Source organism: Canis lupus, chromosome 5 (assembly GCF_003254725.2).
Source record: "Canis lupus dingo isolate Sandy chromosome 5, ASM325472v2, whole genome shotgun sequence".
Taxonomy (NCBI): Eukaryota; Metazoa; Chordata; class Mammalia; order Carnivora; family Canidae; genus Canis; species Canis lupus.
Genome location: NC_064247.1, coordinates 15524813 through 15547786, shown reverse-complemented (window position 1 = coordinate 15547786; position 22974 = coordinate 15524813). Strand labels below are relative to the sequence as shown.

Genomic DNA, 22974 nt, shown 5'->3' with positions numbered 1-22974 from the left:
CTCAGTCTATTGAGGCAAACAGTTTCTACTCCCTGTGTCACCTGTTTACGGGGCAGTTGTCATTGTTGAGAAGCAGAAGCAGCTGTGGCTGAGATCAAGGTGACTTTGCCAGGGCTGTAAGGGAAGCCCCTCCCGTGGAATCCCAAGTAGCCAAGCTGAGTGCCCAGTGCTCACTTGCCCCCTTCCCTGGCACTTCCTGGGCTCTCGAGATCATTATTGCCAGAGAAAAGGAAAAGCTACTTTATCAGTCTTTCTCTTGGTTCTAGCCAGAGGCCTCCTCAGCCCTGCAGGGCAAGGGGCTCCTAGGCTAGGCCAGTCTATCTTAGGATCAAACCTATGTCAAGATGCCATGATAGAGTTCTCAGATGGGCTGCCCTCCCCAAGGCCCCCTGGAGCTCTCATCCACTGGACAGGTGGAACTTGTCTTGAAGGGTGGCTGGTGCCCTGGACATCAGCATGGCAGTGTGCAGCCAGGGAGGACTAGAACCTGGTGGGCTTCAGGGTGAGAGGTCTGTGGGGGGCAATGCTCCCAGGGCCATATGAGAAGAGTTCCTGCAGATCCTTGCCAGTGTGGACCTTCCGAGACCTCAAAATGCCGTGCAGGAGGGCCAGAGACCTAGTGGGGGCTCATGCTCCTGTCCATCAAGCTGCCCAGCCCACCTCCCCTCACCTGAAGGTTTTCAGGTACTACCCCCAGCCCTGCAAAATGAGAAGGAGACACATAGTCTAAGAGGGGCTCATATAAAAGCATGAAGCAAGCTACACTCGGGGTGTGGGAATGGGACTCTGGGAATTGGAGCCGGGAGACATGCGTCTCTTGTCTATTGATGGGCATCAGGTCAACCTGGGGAAGGCCTTACCTAGGGAAGAGAGACTTGGTTGCCAGCCCAGGCTCTTCATTAGCCAACTGCGTGACTTTGGGAGAAACACTTTCGCTCTCTGAATCTCAGCTTTATAAACAGCCTTTGCGGAAGCTCCACCCAGCCCCAGCTGGGGAGGGGCAGACAGGGTCCCGGGCTGTGTGTGTAGCTATGCCCAGCTGTGCCTAGCTGTGCCCAGACTGTGGACTGTGGGAAGAACCACCGACCTAGAGCCTGATAGGAGATCCTGTCCTGTCCTTGACGCATCGTGTGGCCTTAAGCCAGTCACTTCCCTGTTGTGATCCTCAACTTTCCCTTCAGGATACTCTGGAGGCTTAGCCAATGGTCCCCAAGACCCCTCCTTGTCTCTGATGTTGTAAAGATCTCCTCTCCCATCCCACTCCCTTTGGCCTTTGGGACCTGTCCTAGGGACTCTGAAATCACCCTCCCCCCGTGCCCATATGGACTTCTATTCCAGGCGGCAGGCAGTGGGTGGCTGGATGGGGTGCCCAAGCCCTGCAGGGGGCTCCGGCAGGAAGTGAAGGAGCCGCGGGAATGGAGAGGCTCTTGTACAGACTCCTCTATCTCAAATGGGGGTACAGAAAGCCGGTACCGATTCTGAACCCCAGAATGGCAGCTAGCTCTTCCCCCACAAGGCACCTCATTCTGCAATCAGAACTACCCCCACCCAGGCCCCAAGCAGGCTGGGCTAGAGAACATCAATTTAAGGAGATTGCCAGAGCCAAATCCAACTCTCCCAGAAGCCAGGCCCAGATCCAAAGTGTTCTGGGAGAAAAGCCCTAGAATGAGGAAGATGCTGGCCCTACCCCAGAGAGAACCAGCCAGAATCCCTAGTGCCTTCTGCTGCCAAGTCCACAGGCTTTGCCTCAGTTTCCCTAGTTGTCAGGTAGAGAAGCACCGCCTGACACACCATCCTTGGAAGGGCTCAGGGACTCTGGAAGACAGACACCCTTTTAAGCCAAGGTATCTGTGGTTCAGTTGACTACCAGCCCCCTCTGTTTAATGCTGCTGTTCCTTCTGGCTTCGCTCCCAGGTAGCAGCAGCAACCCCCTCAGGTGCTACAACTACAGGGTCAGGGTCCTCTGGAAGTATTCTAAAGTGCATCTGGCCACTGAACACTGGCAAAGGTCTCTGGGTCACCAGGGAGGAGACAGAAATGACCAAGAAACCAGAACAAAAGTAGGAACCAACCACTTCCACTTGCCATTCAGAAAGTTGAAACATTTCTTACGTTTCGTGTGTGTGCATAGGAGAAAAACGCAGAGATGGAGAACAGGTAGCAAAAGAAAAAAAGGCTGGGTGTGTCCGGACTAGTGGAGCCCCTCCACCAGGGGGTCCTCTTTGGTCCTGAGCTTCCGAAGATCCAGGTGCATGTAAATAAGATCCAGCAGGACTCAGGTGGGACCTGAACATCCTGACTCTTCCCCCAGACACCCTCAACCTTGAAGGTGCACGAGGGCAGACTCAGAGCCACTGTCAACTGTTTCTTTCCCCCGAGTCCAGAGCAGGCAAAGGAAGCATCTGTCTGGTCAGACGCAGCTCAGACACAGGCAGGCAGGAAGGATGGCCCACCCATCCATGGAAAAAATAGGCAGCACCCACAATATCAAAGGTTGTCGTCATCCCAGAAGTAATCAAGAGGCCCCCCAAAAGTGGAGAGTGTTCAGACACCCTGTCTTCAGGGTGCTTCCAAGGTGGATAGAGTCCTCCAGGATTCTGAGAGAAGGCAAAGAGGGAAAGAGATAAGGCATTCGTCTACATGAGCAGAACAGAAGGACTGTGTCCTTGCTGTGGGCCCGGCAATGGCAGTGGGATTCCCATGAGAGGAGCAGGAGGGGTCCCTGGCAGGATCCTGGCAAAGCCTCCACTTGCCCCGCTCTGGAGCCCTGAAAAAAGCCACACTCGAGGGATGTTCGGGGGAGATGATCTGTTTATTGTAGCCAATAGATCCAAGCAATACAACAAACTGCAAAGAAAACACAGCCTGCTCCCCAAAGCAGACACATCACAGCAGCTGGGTCACAGAGGACCATCGAAGTTGTTCTCCCCACCACCCCCTCCAACCACCCTGCAGCACAGAAAACCCAGAAAGTGCATAAGTAGCTGAGTTTTCTCCTCCAAGTGCACAAAAAGCAGTAAGAACATTCCATAATTTGCCTTTGGTGAATCAACTCAAAACACTGAGAAATGATGGTTTTTCCCTCAACACCCAGTGTAACTTTTGGAGTGGATGTAGTGAGATGTTTTATATTTGTATATATAATATATCTATACCTATATATAGACTATGTACAAATGCATCAGCAAGCTTCAATAAAGGAAGACATTAGCACGAGGCACAGCAAGAGACACAGGCTGTCTATCCTTAAGATGAGTTGCAAGGAAAATTTCTTGATTCATCACTCATTCCAACTGCATCACGCCATTCCTATGGCCTGGGACTGTCTTTTGGGACCTGGCCAGTATTTTCCATCGTCCATCTGCTTTAACCTGACCTTGTAAATACCAGCCCAACTTCCCCAAGGGGACCTCCAGGGAGAAATATGGAACCAGTCGGCTTTTCCTTTTTATAGATTGGGAATAACTGTGATTAGTCCATCGCTAAGGGGCAGACAGCCGTTTTCAAAGCCAGTTTCAAGGCACCTCAAGGCATTTCAGTCCTGAAAAATTGCACTCTGCTCTTATAAGCTCAATCGCATGGGTTGGCCAGCCCATCTCCTTACAGTGGCCCTTAAATTAGGAGGAAGAGACAGACAGGGAGTTCTAAGACAGCAGGAGAGGCAGGGGCTGTTGGGAAAACCAGCAGACTGGACCCAGGAGAGCGCAGTGATGGGAACATGCAGCCGCAAGTGGGAAAAGTGGGACGTGAACCCACAGTGCAGGGAGAGGAGCGGCTTGCTGGTATAAACTAGAAAGCAGGGTAGAGAAATGGCTGCTGTGGAAACATGTCACGGGTTTCCCACCTCTATGCACAGAAGCCCCATCTTGTTCCCAACCTCACGGCCCTGGGGGAGGCAGCTCTAGGAGACCTCCTCCCGAAGAGATTCAAAGAGGCTGCAGGAGAAAGTGCACAAGAGAGTGGGGCAGCTCGGGAGGGCCCCCCACCCTGGGCCAGAGCGTTGGAAGGAAGGAGCCCAGAAGTCTGGAGCTTCTTGATGGGGAGTTGGGATTTCTTAGAATAAACCTAGGGAATCGCGCAAAAAGTTCCCTAAATGTGAGGCGTGCCCCGCATCAGCACAGATCCTCACTCATCCTGGGAGAAGAGAATACTTGAGAGGTGGCTGCGAGGAGAAATCTGCGGGCTGCTTCTGCGTATCGCAACCGCCCTTGGTCTCAGCTGCCCATCGCTCCCCTCGTGGCTGGTTGGCTCCAAGGATGGCTGTGTCCTCCTGCCCCAGGCATCCTGGTGGCTTAGCCCACCCCCATTGGCAGTGTGTTGATTGGCAGTTAGGTACTGAGCTGGACTCCCCCCACCCCGGAGCTGTCACCCAGGCTGTCCGTCCCCCACTCTGTGCCCACTCTGCCTGGCCTGTCACCCTGTTCCCTGTTGAATCTCCCACCACCACCACCACCACCACTACCCGCCTTCCTGCCTTTCTTCCCTTCCCAGGGCCCAGATTTGGGACTGTCTTCCTTCTCCAACTCCAGCCCTGGAAGCAGTGGCTGCAGAGGTGGAATTAGATGCACCAAAAAAAATTAATCTTGGTCCCCACAGTGCTGACCTGGCAGCTTCCAACTGTGTTATGGCTTTGTGTGCATCCCTGGCACCTGGCACAGTGCCTGGCACACAGGAGATGCTCAATAAATGGATGTCGAATTGAAGTGAATTAAACTGAACCTCATGGATGCTACTGTTCTCTCCCCAAACTGGCCATCTGATGGGCAGAGGCAGAGAATGGTCCCTGAGACTGTCCCTGAGACTGTCACAGTCCTGTCTCCACTCACTTTCCCCAGACCGGTTCCTGCCCAGGATGCTGACTCCCAGAACCTGGGTGGGGTCTGAGCTCCTGGAAAGGCCAGGGAAGGGCTGAAGGTCAGTCAGTGTGGGGCAGGGGCAGGGGCAGGGCCTTGCCAGCAGCTCTGCCCTCCTGCTCCATCCCTCCATTCCCACCGGCCTGGGAGAGGAGCAGCCCTCCCTTCCGTCCCCTCCCCTCCTTATGGAGAGGAAAACTATGGCCTGTTGATTCAAACTGGAGACTGAGGAGCCAGAGGAGGGGATAGCAGGACCCTTGGTCTCTGTCATTTTGAACCCGTTTCCCCATCTGTAGTGGGACTTGCCTGGTTGATCCCTGAGGATCTTCCAAGGTAGTGTTCACGTCAGCAGTTTCTCTCTGGTTCTCTCCCTCTCTTGAGGCTTAAATGATTCCCTCTTAATGTGAGTAAAATGGCAGTGAAAGTTGGCTCTCCATAAATGCTACCTTCCTCCCCACAGAGGGAGTCCCTGGGGCAGGGAGGGTATAACATGCCCATAGCGTCTCAGAAGCTCCAAGGCTCCCCTCACTCTCCCCTCGGGGTGCTCCCTTCCCAGTCTCTACCCAAAAGCCAACTAAAAGCCCTGCTGATGGTACCTGGGAAAGTTCCAACACAAAACACAAGGGCCCAGAGGAAGCCCCGACTCCCCACACCCACTGCTCCGCGTGGCGTGGCGCCTCCCCAGCCCCACACTCAGCTGACAGGGAGGTCACCAGGTTGGAGAAGCCAGCCTGCGACCAACTCCATCTTACAGTGCCACCCCCACCCCTTCAGATCTTAGCTGACTTTGAATTTTGTCTCCTGTTCTTTATGGCTATGGTGAAAAATGATACAACCTCCCCACCGCCCAGCTTGGCAACTCTTCAGCACAGTGCTCCCCCCTCCAAATCCCAAGAGATTAGCAGCCCACAGAAACCCCCCAAGGCTTCTGTGGTAGCAGCTACTGATGGAGAGGGGGTAAGAGCATGGGTCCCCGGGCTTAGGCTCCTCTCCACCTGCCCTCCGGCCCCAGCTTCCCTGCAATGTCCAGGAAACACAGTCGTCCCTCTGACACGCCCGCCACCCAAGTTATAGGAACCCACCAGCACCCCCAGCCTGACAGGGCCACCAGGGCTGGAGCGGCTCCGGGAGGCAGCGCAGGAGAGCCCCTCCGCCGCCCGCAGGTGCTCCCTGAGGCCCACCAGACCAGTGCACAGACAGGGCCGGGTGGGCACCCCGTGTCTTCCTGGGACCCTCTCACAGGCCTCCTGCCTCCACTCAGGGGCCGGCAGTCAGAGCCCACTTGTCCCTCCCCTGGGGGCCCACACATCCCACGCGCCACGGCAGGTTTCCCAAATGAAAGAGAGGTGGGTCACTCTTGGTGCAGGGTGGGGGACACGACGTGAGGGGTTCGGGGGGCCCCAGGTGGGCACTGGGACCCCGGTTCAGGAGAAGCACACCAAGAGAGGGCAGGCAGGGGCACAGTGTGCGGGGCGGAGGGTGGGAGGGCGACAGGACGCGAGGGGGGCTGCGGGGCCTGTTACTTGGGGCCGTCGTCCGCGTTTCCCTCTCCATCAGTCTTGCCCTCCTCGTCTGTCTTCAGGTCGTCGGTGCTCAGTTTCTGCTCTTTTTTCCTCCTCACACACTTTACTACCATCAGCACCAGGATGACCACCGCCAGGAAGCCGCCCACGGAGGCGCCCACGATCACGGCCACCGTGGAGTCCCGCTCAGGGGGCTCTGGAGAAGGAAAAGAAACAGACCCACTGAGGACCGGGGCCCCGAAAGGGAGCCTCCCCCAAGCACCCCCTCCCTGCGGTGTGTGCCCACCCCCACCCCCGTGGTCCTCACCGGATGCTCTTGGTGGAAAGGTCCTAACTGTACTATTCACTCACCGTGTGACCCTGGGTGATGCCCTCTCTATAGCAAGTGCCCAACAGATGAGAGCTGCTACTACGATTCTTTGAATCATGACCGACCGTGACTGGGGTCATTATAAGGATAAAACCTGGTCTTAATCCTTAACTTAATCCTTACTTAATCCCTGGTAAATAGGGTGCCCAGCACACGCTGGAGATTCAGTTCTCTCCACCCCAGCCCTGCTCTACCCCAAGAGCACAGCCCCTCCCAAGGAGCCAGGGGGCTCCTCCTGCTGGAGGGTGGTGGGTGGGACAGGGGCCCCCAGGGCAGCGGGCTCCCCACCCTGCCCGCCCCGCCCGCCCCTCACCTTCCATGAGGACCTGCAGTTGGATCCTGCCGTGGCCGCGGTGGCGGTCGGGCGGGTTCATGATGTAGCAGTTGTAGGTGCCCACATCTTCGAGCTGCACGTTTCTCAGCGTCACGGACACATCATACTTGCTGGGGTTCCCCGAGAACTCCACGCGGTCCCGGAACCGCTCCAGCTTCAGGTTGATGATCTTCATGCGGAACTGGAGGAACTGGGGATGGAAGCTGGCTGAGCAAGGAGCCGCCGGGAGAGGGGGTGCTCCTCCCCACCCCACTGGAAGAGAGGCGGTTACCTCCAGGGCCTTACCCTCCCAGGGCCACCCAGGCATGACAGTACACCTTCTGCCAAAGTCCCCTGGAGCAGACTAGCCCACCAGGATCTCCAGGGTGCTGGTCGAGTGTGTGGGCAGGTGGTGAGAAATGGGGGCTTCATGCCCAGGGGCTCCCGCCCCCTCCCTCACCTCCACCTCCATCCCGGACTCACCATCTCCTCCGAGCAGTTACTACACTCCTGGTAAGTCCAGTTTAGGGAGAACTGTTTGTGGTTCACTGTATAGCAGGAGTTGAAGGTACAGGGCAGACGGGCATTAGAGCCATTGAGGACGTTGAGGGTGGTAGGTACTGTGACCTCCATGCTCCGCCCTGGTGGCACTGTGGATAAAGCCACAAACTGGTGAGAATTCTGGTTGCGGGGGTGAGGGGGGGGGTTAGGGATGGGGGCAAGCCTTCTGCACCTGCTGTCAGTGGGGCAGAGCTATGGCAGTGGATTGGGTCCCTTACGTCTGAAATTAGAGAGTGGAATGCAGTGGGCAAAGCTCCTAAGGGGTACCTGATGTGGGCCTTGGGGTAGAGCAAGGCTGGGGTGGAGAGAACTGAATCGCCTACCAAGCCAGAGGCAGACAAATGGCCCCAAGACTTACCTAGGCCATGGTTGTGCAGCCACTCCTCTGGCTGGCCTGCCCCAGCTTTACACTGCCACCTGCTAACTGAAGACCTCGGACTCTACTGTACTGGCCTCAGGTTCCCCTTCTTCCCCACCACTTCCAACCATCTCTGGTGATCCAAAGCTCCTCCAGCTAAAGCTGCAGTGTCTCCCATGTGGCAGAAAGCCTTCAGACAGATGGAGATTCAGAAGGCCTTGCTCTCTATACACCAAGACCAGAGTGAAGCGGCGTGCCCAGCCCAGCCCAGCCCAGCCCCCTCCTCTCCCCCCAGCTTCTAGCAAGCAGGAAAGAAGGCAGACAAGCAGTGGGAGGGAAGATGCATCCCAGAATAAGCACAATTCCAAGGGACTGACGGATGGTTCTATGAGGACAGGAGTCCCTTCTGCAGATGTCAGGCCTGGAAGCACCACAGCAAGGAGCTGATCCAGGCTGAAGGGGTGGCAGGGTGGGAATGGCAGTTTTCTGTCAAATCCTACAAGGAGCACCAGCCCTGGGCCAGAAGAGCTGGGTGCTGGGGCTGCCCGGCTCGCTCTGACATTCGAAGCAGAGCAAAGTCTAGGGTGAGGTAGGTGAGCCCAAGCCTTTCCAGTTGAAGCTGCAGTGATCGCCATGGGGCAGAAGGCCTTGAACACAGAATCGAAGGGAGGACCCATCCTCAGTGTCAGGCAAATACCTCCTTAAACTGTACACCATAGGCACCTCACTGGCCTCACCCAAGTCCTGACCTTAACACTAAGATTTTCTGCAAAAATCATCAAAACATCATCCCAAAAGGTTCATTTTCTTTTCTTTTTTTTAATTTTTTTTTAATTTTTATTTATTTATGATAGTCACACAGAGAGAGGGAGAGAGAGGCAGAGACACAGGCAGAGGGAGAAGCAGGCTCCATGCACCAGGAGCCCGATGTGGGATTCGATCCTGGGTCTCCAGGATCGTGCCCTGGGCCAAAGGCAGGCGCCAAACCGCTGCGCCACCCAGGGATCCCGGTTCATTTTCTTTATAGGGGATAAACAGTAATGGTCAGTATGAGCCATGCATTTGCTCATTTACCCCCTATTTTTAAGCCACTCCCTATGCCCCACGCACTTAGCCTAGGCCTTGGGGGTTATTGCTGTGAACAAGCCAGGCCCGAGTGGCCACAACACAAAGCTTATGTTCTAGGGAAGGGAATCGACGTTCACAAGAAAAAAAATAATAATGTGACTTTACGTCATGATGCATGGTGGCCATCGTAAGGGGTGCTGTTTCCTGTTGGTAGTCAGGGAGGACTGCTTGGAGGGGCTGACAGGTAGGCAGCCCCTGGCAAAGTGAGGGAGTGAGCCATTTAAAATTCTGAAGGAATCAAGTTCCAAGCAGCAGAATATTAAGAGCAAAGTCCCAGTGGCTGCAACAAGCTTTGTGTGTCTGAAGCACAAAGAGTGGTGATTCAAAGGGCAAGTGGTGAGACCTGAGGTCCCAGAGTTAGGCAGGGGCGAGACCCTGGGGGCCTTGGGGGCTAGAACTGGCAGTTAGGATTTTCATCTCCAAGTGAGATAGGAAGCCAGCAGGGGACTCAGTGGGGGTGAGGAGGCAGGGAGTCAGAGGGCTGACTAGGAGGCTGTGGATGCAGGATTAGTGTAGACAAGGAGATCCCATGAGATTCAGGTCCCATTCCAGCTCTGCCTTCAATCGGCTGGGAGAATGTGTGCAAGCTCCTTCACCTTCCAAGCCTCAGTCCCCTGCTCTGTAAAACTTGGCTAATGACACCCACCTCCAGGGATTGCCATGACCATTTTAAAAAGATAAAATATGTAAAGCATGAAGCATGATGGACAGTCGCAGCTCCTGTTACCCTATGTTCTCAAGTTCTCTAAACAGGAAGGCCTTCTGGGACAGTCTCCTCCTGGCAGAGGGCAGCCCCTTGGAATCCCCCCAGCTCTGGCACAAGGCCCAGCCCCCCCCCCAAACCCCTGCAGTGACAGTCCAGCAGCATCCCCTACAGGGCTCTGGTTTCCCAAACAACTGTGTAGGGCACTGCTGATGGGCCCCAAGCCGGAAGGACGCAGCCTCACAGCAGCCTGCAAGTAGGACTGTCAATCTGCTCAGCCCATCCCTCAGGATGAGTGGCCAGGGCTAGCGGACAGGACTTAAGGACAGGAGATGCTCCAAAATGCTGGCCCTAGAGGTCCCAACAGAGCCTCAGGTGGAGGGATTAGGCATGCACACCCACCTGCAGGGCCGTGGGTTCGGGTTCGTGTGTGGGCTGAGTACTCACTAGGGGAGCGTGAACTGGGGAGGCTGAGTGGGCCTGCCAAGAAGAACAAAGCCCAGTTCCCACAGCCCCGCTTTCATCACCATTATGAAAGCACCTAGCTCGGCGCCAGGCAAGGAGGAGGTGTGCGGCAAATGCCACTGCCGCCCCTGCTCTGCAGAGGCAGAGAATCTGCAGGGAAGGAACCCGGCAGGGCCTTGTCCTGAGTTCACCTCTTACCCGGGAAAGGCCCTGCTTCTCTAACCCCTTCCAAGCTCGAGCTCCGGGACCTTCCCAGGGCCCCTACCAAAAGGGGTCTCCAAGTGACCCCACAAAGCAGGGGCTGTGAATCGGGCTGACCTATCCGCAACCCCTCTCCCAGCCTGGCCCACACTGCTCAGGCTAGAACTTGAACCCCCAGGGCAGCCCCCTCCACTGTGAAGGAGCCAGCATCCTCCCGCGTGGAAGGGCAGAGCTATGGGGAGGTCCTTCCTGGCTGGCGGGGGAGGGGGAGCACAGGTGCAATGCAGAGTCCCTTTCCCGCAACCCTGCAGCATGGCCCTTGCTGGAGGCTCCAGAAGGAACCGTGCACCCTCTAGTGGTCAGAGATGTCCAGCCAGTCCCAACTGCAGATGGGGCGCAGGATCACCAGATCAGAGGCAGCCAGGCAGGGGCACCTCCAGAATTGTGAATCTAGACCCACCGCCTCACCAGCGAGGCAGGTGAGGCCCAAGGGAGACACACAGAGGACAGGGACGAGCCCAGGCCAGACCGTACTTCCTGGCTCCTACTCCAACGCTCCCATGTCAGCCTGAGTCCCCACCAGGGCTTTAGGTCTCTCACCAATCCAGGCCCCCATTAAGGAAACCACCATGCAGCAGGGTCAGAGCTGTGAGCAAAATCCCAATAAACCCTGCGGCTTCAGGAAAGTAGCCGAGTCTCTAGCAAGGGTCCCAGAAAGGACTTCACAATAACAACTAAGTGCTTGCTGTGTGCCAGAGGCTGTCTTACCCATTCCAAGAATATGACCTCATTTGATACTTACAACTGCCCTATTACCACCCCACTTTCCAGACAATGCAATTGGGCACAAAGAAGTTACATGAACAGCCCAAGGTCACAGCTAGTAAGTGAGAAAGCTTGATTTTAGCCCAGGCTGCTGGGCTCCAGACAGCGGTGAGGGGCTGAGACTGGGTGACATTCCAAGGCTTGCGAGGGACCGAGGGACCGCCAGGCCTCCCACTGTCTCCATAGCAGAGCAGCTTCCAGCTCAGGGCAGGCTGGCCAGAGGGGAATGGTCCTGTTTAAAGGAACCTCCATACAAGGAAGCCCAGTCCTCCTGCTTGCCCCATTTGAGACCAGGTCGGTCTCCTGATTTCCAACTCATAGAAAGAAAATGAGAATTATTTAGGAGCACAGTGAGGATGTGGCTTCTGGTCTTAGTTCCAAGGCATCACTGGCACCCAGGCCCCCACTCTTTCTCTGGGGGCACATCTGGGCATCCCAGGCCCCATGTTATCCACTATTCTAACTGGCCCATCTTTCAGAGATCACAAAAATTTGCTCACTTCCGGTGAAGCGCTACCTCCTGGAAGGTAAAAGTGAATTTTCTTCACTCCTCTTTCCAACCCTACAGCAACCGATGAGGTAGGTTTATTTTCTTCTTGTTTAAAAGAGAGTGTCAAAAAAAAAAAAGAAGAATAAAAAATAAAATAAAAGAGAGAGCGTCCAAGCAGAGAAATGGTCCCCCCAAGCTTCTGGAGCACATTGTCTCCTGGAGCAGCCCCAGCATCCCAGGGGAGTGTGACACCCAGACCTCGCCTACTGCTTTCGGACCCTCCCCCACACCAGGATGGAAGCCCAGTCTACCCCCCACGCAGCATGTCCTCATCACCCTTCCACTGGCTCCCTGTTGCTTTCAGGATGGAGTCCAGGCTCCTGGGCACGGCTTCCAACCCTCTGCCATCTGGGACCAATCTAGGTCCTGGCCTCCTCTCCTGCCAGCTCCCAACCCTCCATGCTTCCTCCACTCCGGTGATCCCCGACTTCTTACTTTTTCTGTTAACCCCACTTTCTTTCACACCACCATGCCTCTGCACACAAGCTTGCTTCAGGTCGGGAAGCTCGTTCACCCTTCTCCACCTGGGGCCCTCTTACCTGTCCCGCGGTTCCCAGCTAACCAGGCATGCCCAAATGACAGCATCCCCAGTGCCTGGGCCCTCACCCCAGCCCTGTTCTCGCTTCTACATGACCAGAAGGCAGAACGGCATTGTGGCCAAGCGGCCTGATCTTTGGCAAGATAGTGAACCTTCCGACCTCAGTTTCCTCATCTGTAAAATGGGGGATGATAATAGAACCTGACTTCTAGGGCGCTTGTGAAGATTACATGACTTGCTAATGTAGGAAGCTCACAGCAATGCCTGGTGCATAGTCAGCCCTTGACGGAGGCTAGCCGCTGTCATTGTCATCATCATTATGATTATCATTGTGGCAGCACCTATGATGCTGTGCTCTCATTATCTGTTCATGTGCCTGTGCCCCCCAGGAGGCTCTGGGGAGCTGATTTTTGCTCATCTTGGTATCTCTGGATCTAGAACAGTATGTGATATGCAGATGGGCACTCAATAAACGTCTATAAAAGGAAGGAAAGGCCTTTTCCCTCCATGTCTGGATCCCTGCCCCCAGCAGCAGACATGTGCAGTGGACTTCAGTGAGGACCAGACTCCACCTTCTAGGCCTCGTCTAACATAACCCACATTTGGATAACTAGATTGGTACCCGCAGAGCCAGTGGTCTTAAGAAAAACTCTGGGAAGTCCAGGCATTTGGATTGCTTCTAGATAAAAACTAGTCTCACATGCTTTTCTTGTGTATAAGGCAGGTTGCCCAGCTGGTCCTCTTCCCCCTTTATCAGCTCTATGGTTATTCTCACAAACCCTGCCCCTAAGGCGGCCCCTCCTTCATAATTTGTCCCTCCATCTTGGGGACTGATACCACTACAACCACCAAAGTTCCATTGTGCCTCTGAGCCCTGAGCCTTGGAGTGCCAGGGCAAGCCTCATCATAGCATCGATCAAGCTCCCCGTTCCTGCATCCTCTACCACCCAGGTTTGCAGAGGCCCTAGCTTCCTCCCACCACTGCCTCACAACCCCCACTCCCTGACCTCTTTACTCCAGACCCCATCCTTCCCCTAAGATACACCCTGGTCACAGTCATGGAGCCCCCTTCCCTCCTTCACTTATATCAGGCTCTCACAAGACTGTCCCTCTCCCACAGAAAGCTCTCCCTAACTCCCAAAGGAGTCACCTGTCCTCCATCCCTGGCTCCTTACACACAGGTCATCCACCCAACTCCCCATCTTTTTGCCTGCACTTGAAATTCTTTTATCACTGTTGATATAGCAGTACCATTTCTTGAACATTGGGGGCAGTAGAGTCCAACAGGTAAGTACCGGAAGTCAGACAAATGAGTTCAAAACTCAGTTCACCTTAAACTAGTCATGTGACTTTAAGTCACTTAATTTAAATAAGTTAGTTACTTCATTTCTCTGTGCTTGTTTCCTCATCCGTAACAGAAGGATATAGCAGTATCTGTCTCATTCGATTACTGATTACCGTGAGGACTAAAATTCTACAGCATCTGAATGCATGACAAGCATTCACAAAGTTCAGCTCTTATTGAGCACCTGCTGTATGCCAGCTTCCCCCCCAAAAAAACCAGGCATTCTCCAGTTTACCCACAAAGGAACCAAATCTCAGAAGGGTCAAGTAACTTGCCTATGGTCATGGGGTAAATGGCAAAGATGGCTTTAAACCCAGAGCTGATTCCAAAGCTCACCCTCTTGATACTGCTCCGCGCTGGCTTCCGTCACATTCCTGCTCTGTTGTTGACATGTCCAGTAACTCAGCAAAGCTAATGGGCCTTATGGCTTTCGTCACATTCCTGCTCTGTTGTTAACATGTCCAGTAACTCAGCAAAGCTAATGGGCCCCTTATGCCAGGGGCTCTATGTTGTCTCTGTCTAGGACTCCTGCCTAATATCCAACACAGCACACCAGAGAAAGAGGAGACAGAGAGAGGAAGTGGGATTCCATGATGGGGAGTATCCCACTGACAGTCCTTGGACTTGACCAATGAGTACACCACTGATGAGTAAGTGTAGGAGCAAGAATGAAACTACCCATAAAGCAGGCTTGCAAATAACTCTCTAGCCCACCTACTCACCAGGAAGTCATGAGTGGTCAAATATGAAATTAACATGTGGATCACTTGACAAGGCAGTCAGTGAGGCTGGGCTGCTCTTAAAGGGCCACAGCTACACCCAGCCCGGAGTTCCTTTTTTTTTTTTTTTTTTCCTTTTTCTTTTTCTTTTTTTTTCCTGGTCCCTTCTCCTGGACCCTTCCTCCACTCCATCGGGCCCAAGTCAGAGGCCTCCATCTGCGCTTGCTTCAGCAAATCTCTTCCCAGTGCCAAGCTCATACCTCAAGCCTGCTTCCCACCTGCTCCCCGACACATTTCAAAAAATCAATGGTATAGATTTCCAGGAAGCAAGACCCAGACTCAACTTCCCACTTCCCACTCCCCCAAAACATTCTTTCTTCATATCCTGAATCCACCAGATCCCAAAGATCAAGGTCTGCAAGAGAAGCCCCTTAAGGGAGCAAGAAGACCCAGGACCCCATATTTGTAGCAGCTTAAAAAAAAAAAACACGAAGAGATTTTGCAGATCGACCTACCCTCTGCCCCCACCCCCACACAAGTCCATTTCAGGGAAATCCAAAGAAAAATCACCTCCCGTGATAACCCTCACCCCCCCACACACAGGCACACTCAGATCCCACAACCCAACATTTCCATGACCAAGTAGTCTCAGCGTTATGTAGTCCCCAGTAATGTCTTCCCCAGTCCCCGTTCATTAGCTCCCTTCCCAAGGACATGAAGGGAAGCTCAACCAATATCTTCTTTCCTGCCCCCGGCCCCCATCCTCTTCCAGCTGTGGCTACACTTCTGGACCATCAGGAGCATGCAGATGTGCAGTCTAACTTACCCAAAGAGAAAAAGAGACTGAGCCCCGTGAGACTGAAGGCAGGGCGAGGTAGCCAGGCATCTCTGTGCATTTTCAGAGACTGAGATGTTAGTCGGGTGGGATGGGGGAGAGGGTGATTTGAGGGGCCGAGGGCTACAAGGGAGGAATGGTTAGATGCTAAAAAAAAAAATGCACAGATGTACTTCAAAGACACATACAACATTAAGGAAGCTTTATTTCCATCTCTCTAATATGGCCGGCTTGTATGTTGCTGCTAAAAAGAGAGAGGGAGTGTGTAAGGGAGAGAGAAAAGGGGGGATGGAGTAAATTTTGTGGTTGGTGGATTTTGAAAAGCAGGTGGGAGGGCAGGAAAAAAGTCTTTTTGAAAAGAACAAAGTTCCCCAGCAATTCTCTCCCAATTAAACAAGAACTAAAGCAAATCCTGCCTTTCTTCTTCTTCCTCTTCTTCTTCTTCTTCTTCTTCTTCTTCTTCTTCTTCTTCTTCTTCTTCTTCTTCTTCTTCTTCTTCTTCTTCTTCTTCTTCTGTGCTGCTGCTGCTCTTAGATGATTGTTGGGATTTGAAAGTTGTAAAAGAGCTCATTCATTTCAAAACTGCTGTAAAGGGGGGGGGGACTATTTTGTCATTTAAAAACACCCAAAAAAGGAGATGCTTGTTTTGTGTTATTTGGAAAGGGTTCAGGGAAGTGAGTTAGGGAGACTTTCTGGAAGTAAAGACTTCCTCGTTTTTCTACCATTTCCACTGAAACCAGAACATGTCCAAGTAGACCAGTGTAAAAACACCTAAGAGATCTTGCAATTGAATGTAATAAGAACCTTTGGGGACTCCTGATACCCAATCAAATCAATAGAAAAAAAGACATTTTTTGAGACAATTGGGAAAAAAATAAATGTGGGCTGAGTATTAAATTATATTAATGAATAATCCTTAATTTTGTTGAGTGTGATAAAAATATTGCGATTCTGTTCTTGAACGTCCTTATCTGTATTTTTTTATTTAATGTCAATTTAGTTAACATATACTGTATTATTAGTTTCAGAGATAGAATTTAGTGATTCATCAGTCTTCTATAACACCCAGTGCTCATTACATCACGTGCCCTCCTTAATGCCCATCACCCAGTTACCCCGTCCCACCACCTGCCTCCCTTCCAGCGACCCTTAGGTTTGTTTCCCAGAGTCAAGAGTGTCCCATGGTTTATATCCCTCTCTGATTTCATCTTATTTATTTTTCCTTCCCTCTCCCTATGTTCATCTATTTTGTTTCTTAAATGCACATATGGGTGAAATCATATGGTATTTGTCTTTCTCTAACTGACTTATTTCACTTAGCATAATACCCTCTAGTTCCATCCACGCTGTTGCAAATAGCAAGATTTCATTCTGATGGCTAATATCCCATTGTATTTCATACCACATCTTTATCCATTCTTCTGTCAATGGACATCTGGGCTCTTTCCATAGTTTGGCTAATCTTCTATAAACATTGGGGTGCATGTGCCCCTTCAAATCACCATGTTTGTATCCTTTGGATAAATATCTAGTACTGCAATTGCTGGGTCTTAGGGTAGTTCTATTTTAAATTTTTGAGGAACCTCCATACTGTCTTCCAAAGTAGCTGCACCAGTCTGCATTCCCACCAACAGTTCAAGAGGATTCCCTATTCTCTGCATCCTTACTAACACCTGTTGTTTCCCGAGTTGTTAATTTTAGCCATTTTGATCGGTGTGAGATGGTATCTCATTTTGATTTGGACATCTTTATCTGTTATATACCCTGGAGGGTTTATAGGTAAGATGACAGGGTGAATTGAATTTGCTTTAAGATATTCCAGGAAAAAAAAAAAAGAACTGGGGGAGGTAGGTGACACAAGCACAGGTGTGACTTCAATGAAGTTGGTGGCAGGTGCAAAGGACTCACTATACAATTCTCTCCTGGGTTGTATATGCTTGAAAACTTTCCTTTTGAAAAAGGAAGAAAATATAGGCAAATAGCACAAGTAGGAGGACTTGTGGTGGAGAAGCAAAGTGGCCCTGGGCACAGAAGGTGGCCCCCACGCTTCTGGGGAGACATTGAAGTAGAACGCAGGTTCCTGTGCAACAATTCTTCACACTTGCAATGGGCTATTGAGGCACCAAAAAGGGAGCAATGAATATTTTTGAGCTATAACTCCACCTGTGATACCCCAACTGGACTGTCACCCTGGGATAGGCAATTTATTATTATCTCTCTCTCTTTTTTTTAACTTGCAAATGGAGAAACTGAGGATAACCGAACTTACCCCACCCAAAATGACTTATGGTAGTCAAGGGCAGAGTCAGAGCAGTATTCAAACTGAGGTCTGTGTGAAACAAGGGGTACTTCCAAGTATTCCACATTGCCTATCTCCCAGGGGAGGAGACCCCAGACCTTGCACCAGGATGTTTAGAGGCACAGGGAAGAGAAGACTGGAATGGACAAAGCAAGGGACCTTTGCATAGGATATAAAAAGGTGCTAAATCGCAGGGTGTAGAGGAACAGAACCGGGAGCCCAGTGCAGAGTCTGGCTCAGAGCAAACACTCGAGAAACAGGTGATACATCACTGCACAAGAGCATGCCTGAATGAAGGAACCAAAGAATGAATGAATGAATGAATGAGTGAACGAGCGAATGAATGAATTTGATGAGGAAATAGGGGAACACAGACAGCATCCTGAAGGCAGGTTTCTAGCCACCAAGGCGGCTGAAGCTGTGCTAGGCTGGGAGGAGTGATGTGAGCCAGGTTTTGTGGCAGTTGCTGAAGGCAGAAGGGTGGGTGGAGAGGTGCCTGTCCCTGCCGGATCTTCAGCCTCTGTCACTTGACTAGCATCTGGCTGTGGCTGGTTCAGCAGGTTTCTCCAGCAGGCAGGTTCCTCCACCCGATGCACAGCCCACAGGAAGGGAGCAAATGAGCAAAGGCGCGGAGGGGGCAGCCTAGGGAAGGTGTCCTCCAGTGGCCACGGTCCATCTCCCTCGCCACTGCCCTCGGGCCGCAGTCCTCCTCCACCACGCAGCGGCCAGGCTGCAGGTGTGCCCAGGGGAGAGGCTGGCACCAGCCCGGCCACAGCCCTGCCTGTCCGGGTCTGCGGCTCAGCCACCCATGCTGCCGCAGGCACATGTCAGCCAGAGAGTTTTGGTTTGACGTAGCCGGCCTCCTCCTTTTCCTTAATGCAGCTGAGGGTGACTCTGTGGGGCTCAGAGAAGCTGCTTCCTCAGCTCATTTGGTCTCACGCAGGGTCCAGAAACTTCTGGGAACATCTGAGTTAAGAAATTCTTATCTGCTTCTCTGCTTCTATCCAAAGTTTGACTAAGAGAAACCAAGTGTCCCCTTTATAACAGAATAGCCTTTGTGCAATTCTGTCCCCCAGAACTAAGGGTCAAAAGATGGGGGGGTGAGGGGTGTTGAAGTGTGCTGGCAGGGTGAGGCAGGAGGAGGGCTACCCTAGAACCTCCCATGGCTCACTTGGACCTCCAAACGCCCACGTGCTCCAAAGCGTAAGCTTTCCCTAGGTGCCAGTAAAGCCGAGGAGGCTGAAACTCAGAGGTATTTTGCAGAATGAAGACACCAATATCAAAGATGAGCTATGTGGGGAGTAAAGCCCTATTTTTGGCATTTCTACCCGGTACCATTTACCACTGAATATTTTATGAGACAACATTCAATCACCTACCCTGCTGGGAGAAGCAGTGTTCTCAATAATCCGAAGGAAGGTCGTTTCCTTTTGCCTTTGGAATGCCGAATCCCAATTCTACAGAGAGTCTCCCTAGTGAATTTGCCTTAAAGCCTTGCTTCTCAAAGTGTGGTCCCTGGAGCAGCATCAGCAGCATCATGTGGGAGCTCCTTGGACACGCAGAGCCACAGGCCCCACCAGGACCCATGAAACCACAGCCTGCATTTTCAATAAGATCTCCAGGTGCTTCCTGAGCACATCTAAGACTTGACTTCAACTGATAGTAAAAGGTTTGCATCCTGTGAGCAAAGGGTGATGAGAACCCAGGGCTGGGGGCTGGGGAGAAGGGACTGGTAAAGCAGGAGCAAGCATAGGATGAAAAGCTGGTCCCACACTCTGCAGAGCACCAGCCACCCAGTGAAGAATAACAAAGGCGTGGACTCATTTTACTCACCTCTCTTCTCGGCCCAGTGCCCTTCTCCAGCCATTGCACACCGGGTGGTTCCCCTCACCCAGCACAGCGCTTCACAACTGGGTGTCCTTCCTTTGCAGTCTCTTAGTCTGGGAATGCCCATCCCATCTTGTCTGGTCAGCAACCTCCTAGCCTTTCTTCAAAAATCTGCCACCAACTCATCTACTCCTTGTCTCCTATGTACCTCTTCTTTCCGTGGGCCCGTGACACTGGGTACGTTCAACTCGTTTGTTGATCAACTCCCTCATTCAACAAACTCAAATATCTACTTAATATCCCCCATGTCCAGACACTGGGCTAGAAGCTAGAGACTCTGACATGAATGAGATACAGCTCACCCTCTGAGAGCTCGCATTCTAGATAAGGAGACAAAGGTATAAATGACCCTTGACAAGGGTACAGAAACAAAGGTATACTGGGTATTGCTTGGGTGTCAGAAAGTATTGTCATCTTTTGTTTAATGTGCCTTATCTCCCCAACTAAACTATAGCTCTTGAAGGACAGGGGTTGGGTCTTATTCCAGATTTGAGCAGAGCTTCTCCTTGTCCCTGAGCACATGAGAATGAATGAATGCCTACTTTACATCTGGGGAAAGGGCAGAAACTCCATCAACCTGAGTTTGTGCGGCCAACGTGTGGTAGAGCCCCAACTGGGAGACGGATCCAGCAGCTCCCTGTACATGCTGGCCTATGCCGCTTCTAGGAATCCCATTCAACAAGGGACTGACCCACGTGGGGTCAGATGCTACAAAGCACACAGAAAAAGACATAAAAATAGGATCTCTAAGAGCTTAAGATCTCTTGGAGAAAATAAAGCCCCATACCCATGAGACCATTAGAGAACATTAGGAGATAAAATCTGGTAAGTGCAGAGACAGTTAGGAAGATGTGAGAAACAGTCCACCCAGGCAGGACTGAAGCAGGGCCTTGAAAGAATGTTGATTTGGGCAGGAAAGAAGGGATAGAGAATTACAGGCAGGGAAATACCAAGAGCAAAGGCTCAGAAGCAAGAAAGACACAGGTATATGGAGCATAAGGTTCCATGAAAGAGAGAGAGAGAGTGAGTGAGAGAGAGAAATGGATGGGTAGACAACATGCCACTCAATCTCAGAAGGCCATGAACATAGGATGTGGGGTCCAGACAGATGCTTTGAAAGTTCTGGGACAGGCCACCCACTGTTGTTCTCATCAACCATAAAATAAGGTTTTAGCTTTCTGAGAAAACTCTGAGTTCCCTTATTTTTTTCTAAAAAAGATGTTTTGAGAGCTGAGTTTTACAGAAGTGGTTATGGATTGCCTGATTTCCCTTGAGGAAGGCCAGACCACATTTGCAAACCAGCACGCCTGGGCAGAGGTCAGTAGTCCTTAGGAACTTTGTTTTTTTCTTAATAAGGGGATAACTGGTCTGTGTTGGGGCAAAATTTGTAACCTAAGGTTCTCTGGCCCTGAGTAACTAAGCTAATTCAGTGGTAGCGTGACCCTTTCCAAACCACCTGCCCTCGCCCACACACACACACACGTGCGCACAGCTAGTGATTCGTAAAATAAACTGCCAGTGTAGACATAGAAGCATACTAAGCAGCCAAAAGGAGACAAAGTGGGGTGGGAATCAGGGACAAAGAGTAAAGGGCTGGTGGAAGGCTGCAGCCTTTTCCAGGAGGCACATCTACAGGTCCCCACGGGACAGGCTGAAGTGTTTTCAATTCCAGTGCCAAGCTCCGAGGCTGCTAGCTTCTGCATTACTCATGGGTGACCCCACCCTCTCCACCCTTTCAAGGCCCAATTTCTGTTGCCAAAAGCCTGCATACTTCTGGAAACCTTTGAATATGGGAGCATCTGGTGCTCTAGGGACTTAAACTAGTGCAAATTCAAGCAACAAAAGTGCTGGCAAAAGGACCTACCACAAGGAGCTCCAGCCTGCTGTCTCCAGCAGCTCTCCCAGCCCCAGGAGCTATGTAAAACCCTTCCGGAAGTTCAGCTTCCTAGCTCTCTCTTCCTTGGGGTGGGAAGAGGGATTTAGGTGTGTTGGGATAAAGGGCTTCCTCCCCATAGAAATAAAAATTAATGAGAAATGGAGACTGAGTCCCCGGAAGACAAATCTAGTGGGGGAAGAACATATTGGAAGGGGCTGGAGGGCCCGCACCAGGCACTGGCACCTAAGGGACCCCATTTAGCCCTCACAAAAAAACCCTGTGAGTCTCCATTTTATATTTAGGGGCAGCAGTCTCAAAGAAGTGAAGTAAAGTTTGCAATATTGAAGAGAGAGCAAAAGGGAGAGCCAGGGTTTGAACCAGGCCTGTTTGAGCGTAAGGCACATCCCCTATGCCATATGTCTTCATACTCCTGGATTTAACAAACACCCCCTAGAAGGGCATGACAAGCAAGCAGGTCTCATGGCCCTGCAGGGCTGTTGGGGTGTGAGGCAAAATTAGTATTTGACATCTGTGCATTTTCCGTCTCCACCTCGACTTGAGGCCTGGGTATAAAAGGTTTGTGCGGAGGTAGGGTAGGGAGAGAGAAGTAGGCTTCTCTTCCTCCTCAGTTACAATTGCTCCACCCAGAATGGAAGCGACCCTTGGAATGAATCAAGTTCAAATCTGGACTTACCCACCTCCAGAGGGGTGTGCCCACGCTGCCCCCATCCAAGTGCCCTCTGCAGGAGCTTGTGGGCAACTGCATAGCCCACCCTCCAACACTTACCCCCATTCATTCTCCTTGACCCAGAACAGCAGAGTTAAAATCACCATCCATCCACCTAACTCGTATCCTCAAGGTCCTCATCCTCTGCAAATAATACTTGAGGAAGTAGAAAAAGACCCCCTAAGCCAGGAGAGGATGTTAGAGCCCAGAAATGAAATCACTTCCTCTCCATAAATGTTTAGGATATGAAAGAGTCTTTCTCCCCGCTCTACTTATCATGGCAACATGTGTCACTTCTCTGGTATGTCTTGGACAGGATGCATGTATTGCAAATTATTGACATACGCTTTATTTAGAGCTAACAGGTGAGAAGGGAACATTTAATGACTCTTAGCCTTGGCTGACCAAGAACAGTAAGAGACTACAGGACTCCAAGTAGACACCCAAGAACAGTTGGTAAAAGAGGTAAAAATGGATGTGTTATAAGAGGGTCCTGATGTTTGGAGAGTTAGGAGAATTCTTTTTTTTTTTTTTAAGATTTTATTTATTTATTCATAGACACAGAGAGAGAGAGAGAGAGAGAGAGGCAGAGACACAGGCAGAGGGAGAAGCAGGCTTCACGCAGCGAGCCCGATGTGGGACCTGATCCCGGGTCCCCAGGATCACACCCCAGGCCGCAGGCAGCGCCAAACCACTGCGCCACCAGGGCTGCCCTAGTTAGGAGAATTCTTTAAAAATGTAGTTCCAGGGGCACTGGGGTGGTTCGGTTGGTTAAGCATCCGACTCTTGATTTTGGCTCAGCTCCTGATCTCAGGGTTGTAAGATTGAGCCCTGCATCATGGCTCTGAGAGGAGTCTGCTTGAGATTCTCTCTCTCCCTCTTCTGTCTGCCCCTCCTC

General features: G+C 51.8%; 1 protein-coding gene across 4 annotated transcripts; it reads right to left on the bottom strand.

Annotated features, from left to right (window-relative positions):
* Positions 1-2793: 2793 nt before the first annotated feature.
* SCN2B (sodium voltage-gated channel beta subunit 2) lies at positions 2794-22274 on the bottom strand. 4 transcript variants are annotated; one of them, XM_049109916.1, is made up of 4 exons: positions 22137-22274; positions 7543-7709; positions 7060-7270; positions 2794-6572 (listed from the first exon to the last, which is right to left on the bottom strand). In XM_049109916.1, the coding sequence occupies exons 1-4, from the start codon at positions 22144-22146 to the stop codon at positions 6373-6375; spliced, it is 588 nt and encodes a 195-aa protein (XP_048965873.1). In that variant the 5' UTR covers positions 22147-22274; the 3' UTR covers positions 2794-6372. The 4 variants fall into 4 exon arrangements, with proteins under 4 accessions (XP_048965873.1, XP_025321134.1, XP_025321138.1 ...); XM_025465349.3 differs by lacking the exon at positions 22137-22274 and adding an exon at positions 15279-15550; XM_025465353.3 differs by lacking the exon at positions 22137-22274 and adding an exon at positions 14070-14270.
* Between the last annotated feature and the right edge of the window lie 700 nt (positions 22275-22974).

What these genes read in the sequence shown, in the direction of transcription:
- SCN2B (XM_025465349.3), bottom strand. Translation starts at nt 15,480, where the DNA reads ATGTTGTATGTGTCTTTGAAGTACATCTGTGCATTTTTTTTTTTAGCA. An exon ending in CAGTCTCTTTTTCTCTTTGG is followed by an intron (nt 7,710 to 15,278) that starts GTAAGTTAGACT and finishes CTTTATCCACAG; the next exon opens with TGCCACCAGGGCGGAGCATG. An exon ending in ACTGCAGGTCCTCATGGAAG is followed by an intron (nt 6,573 to 7,059) that starts GTGAGGGGCGGG and finishes TTCCTTCTCCAG; the next exon opens with AGCCCCCTGAGCGGGACTCC.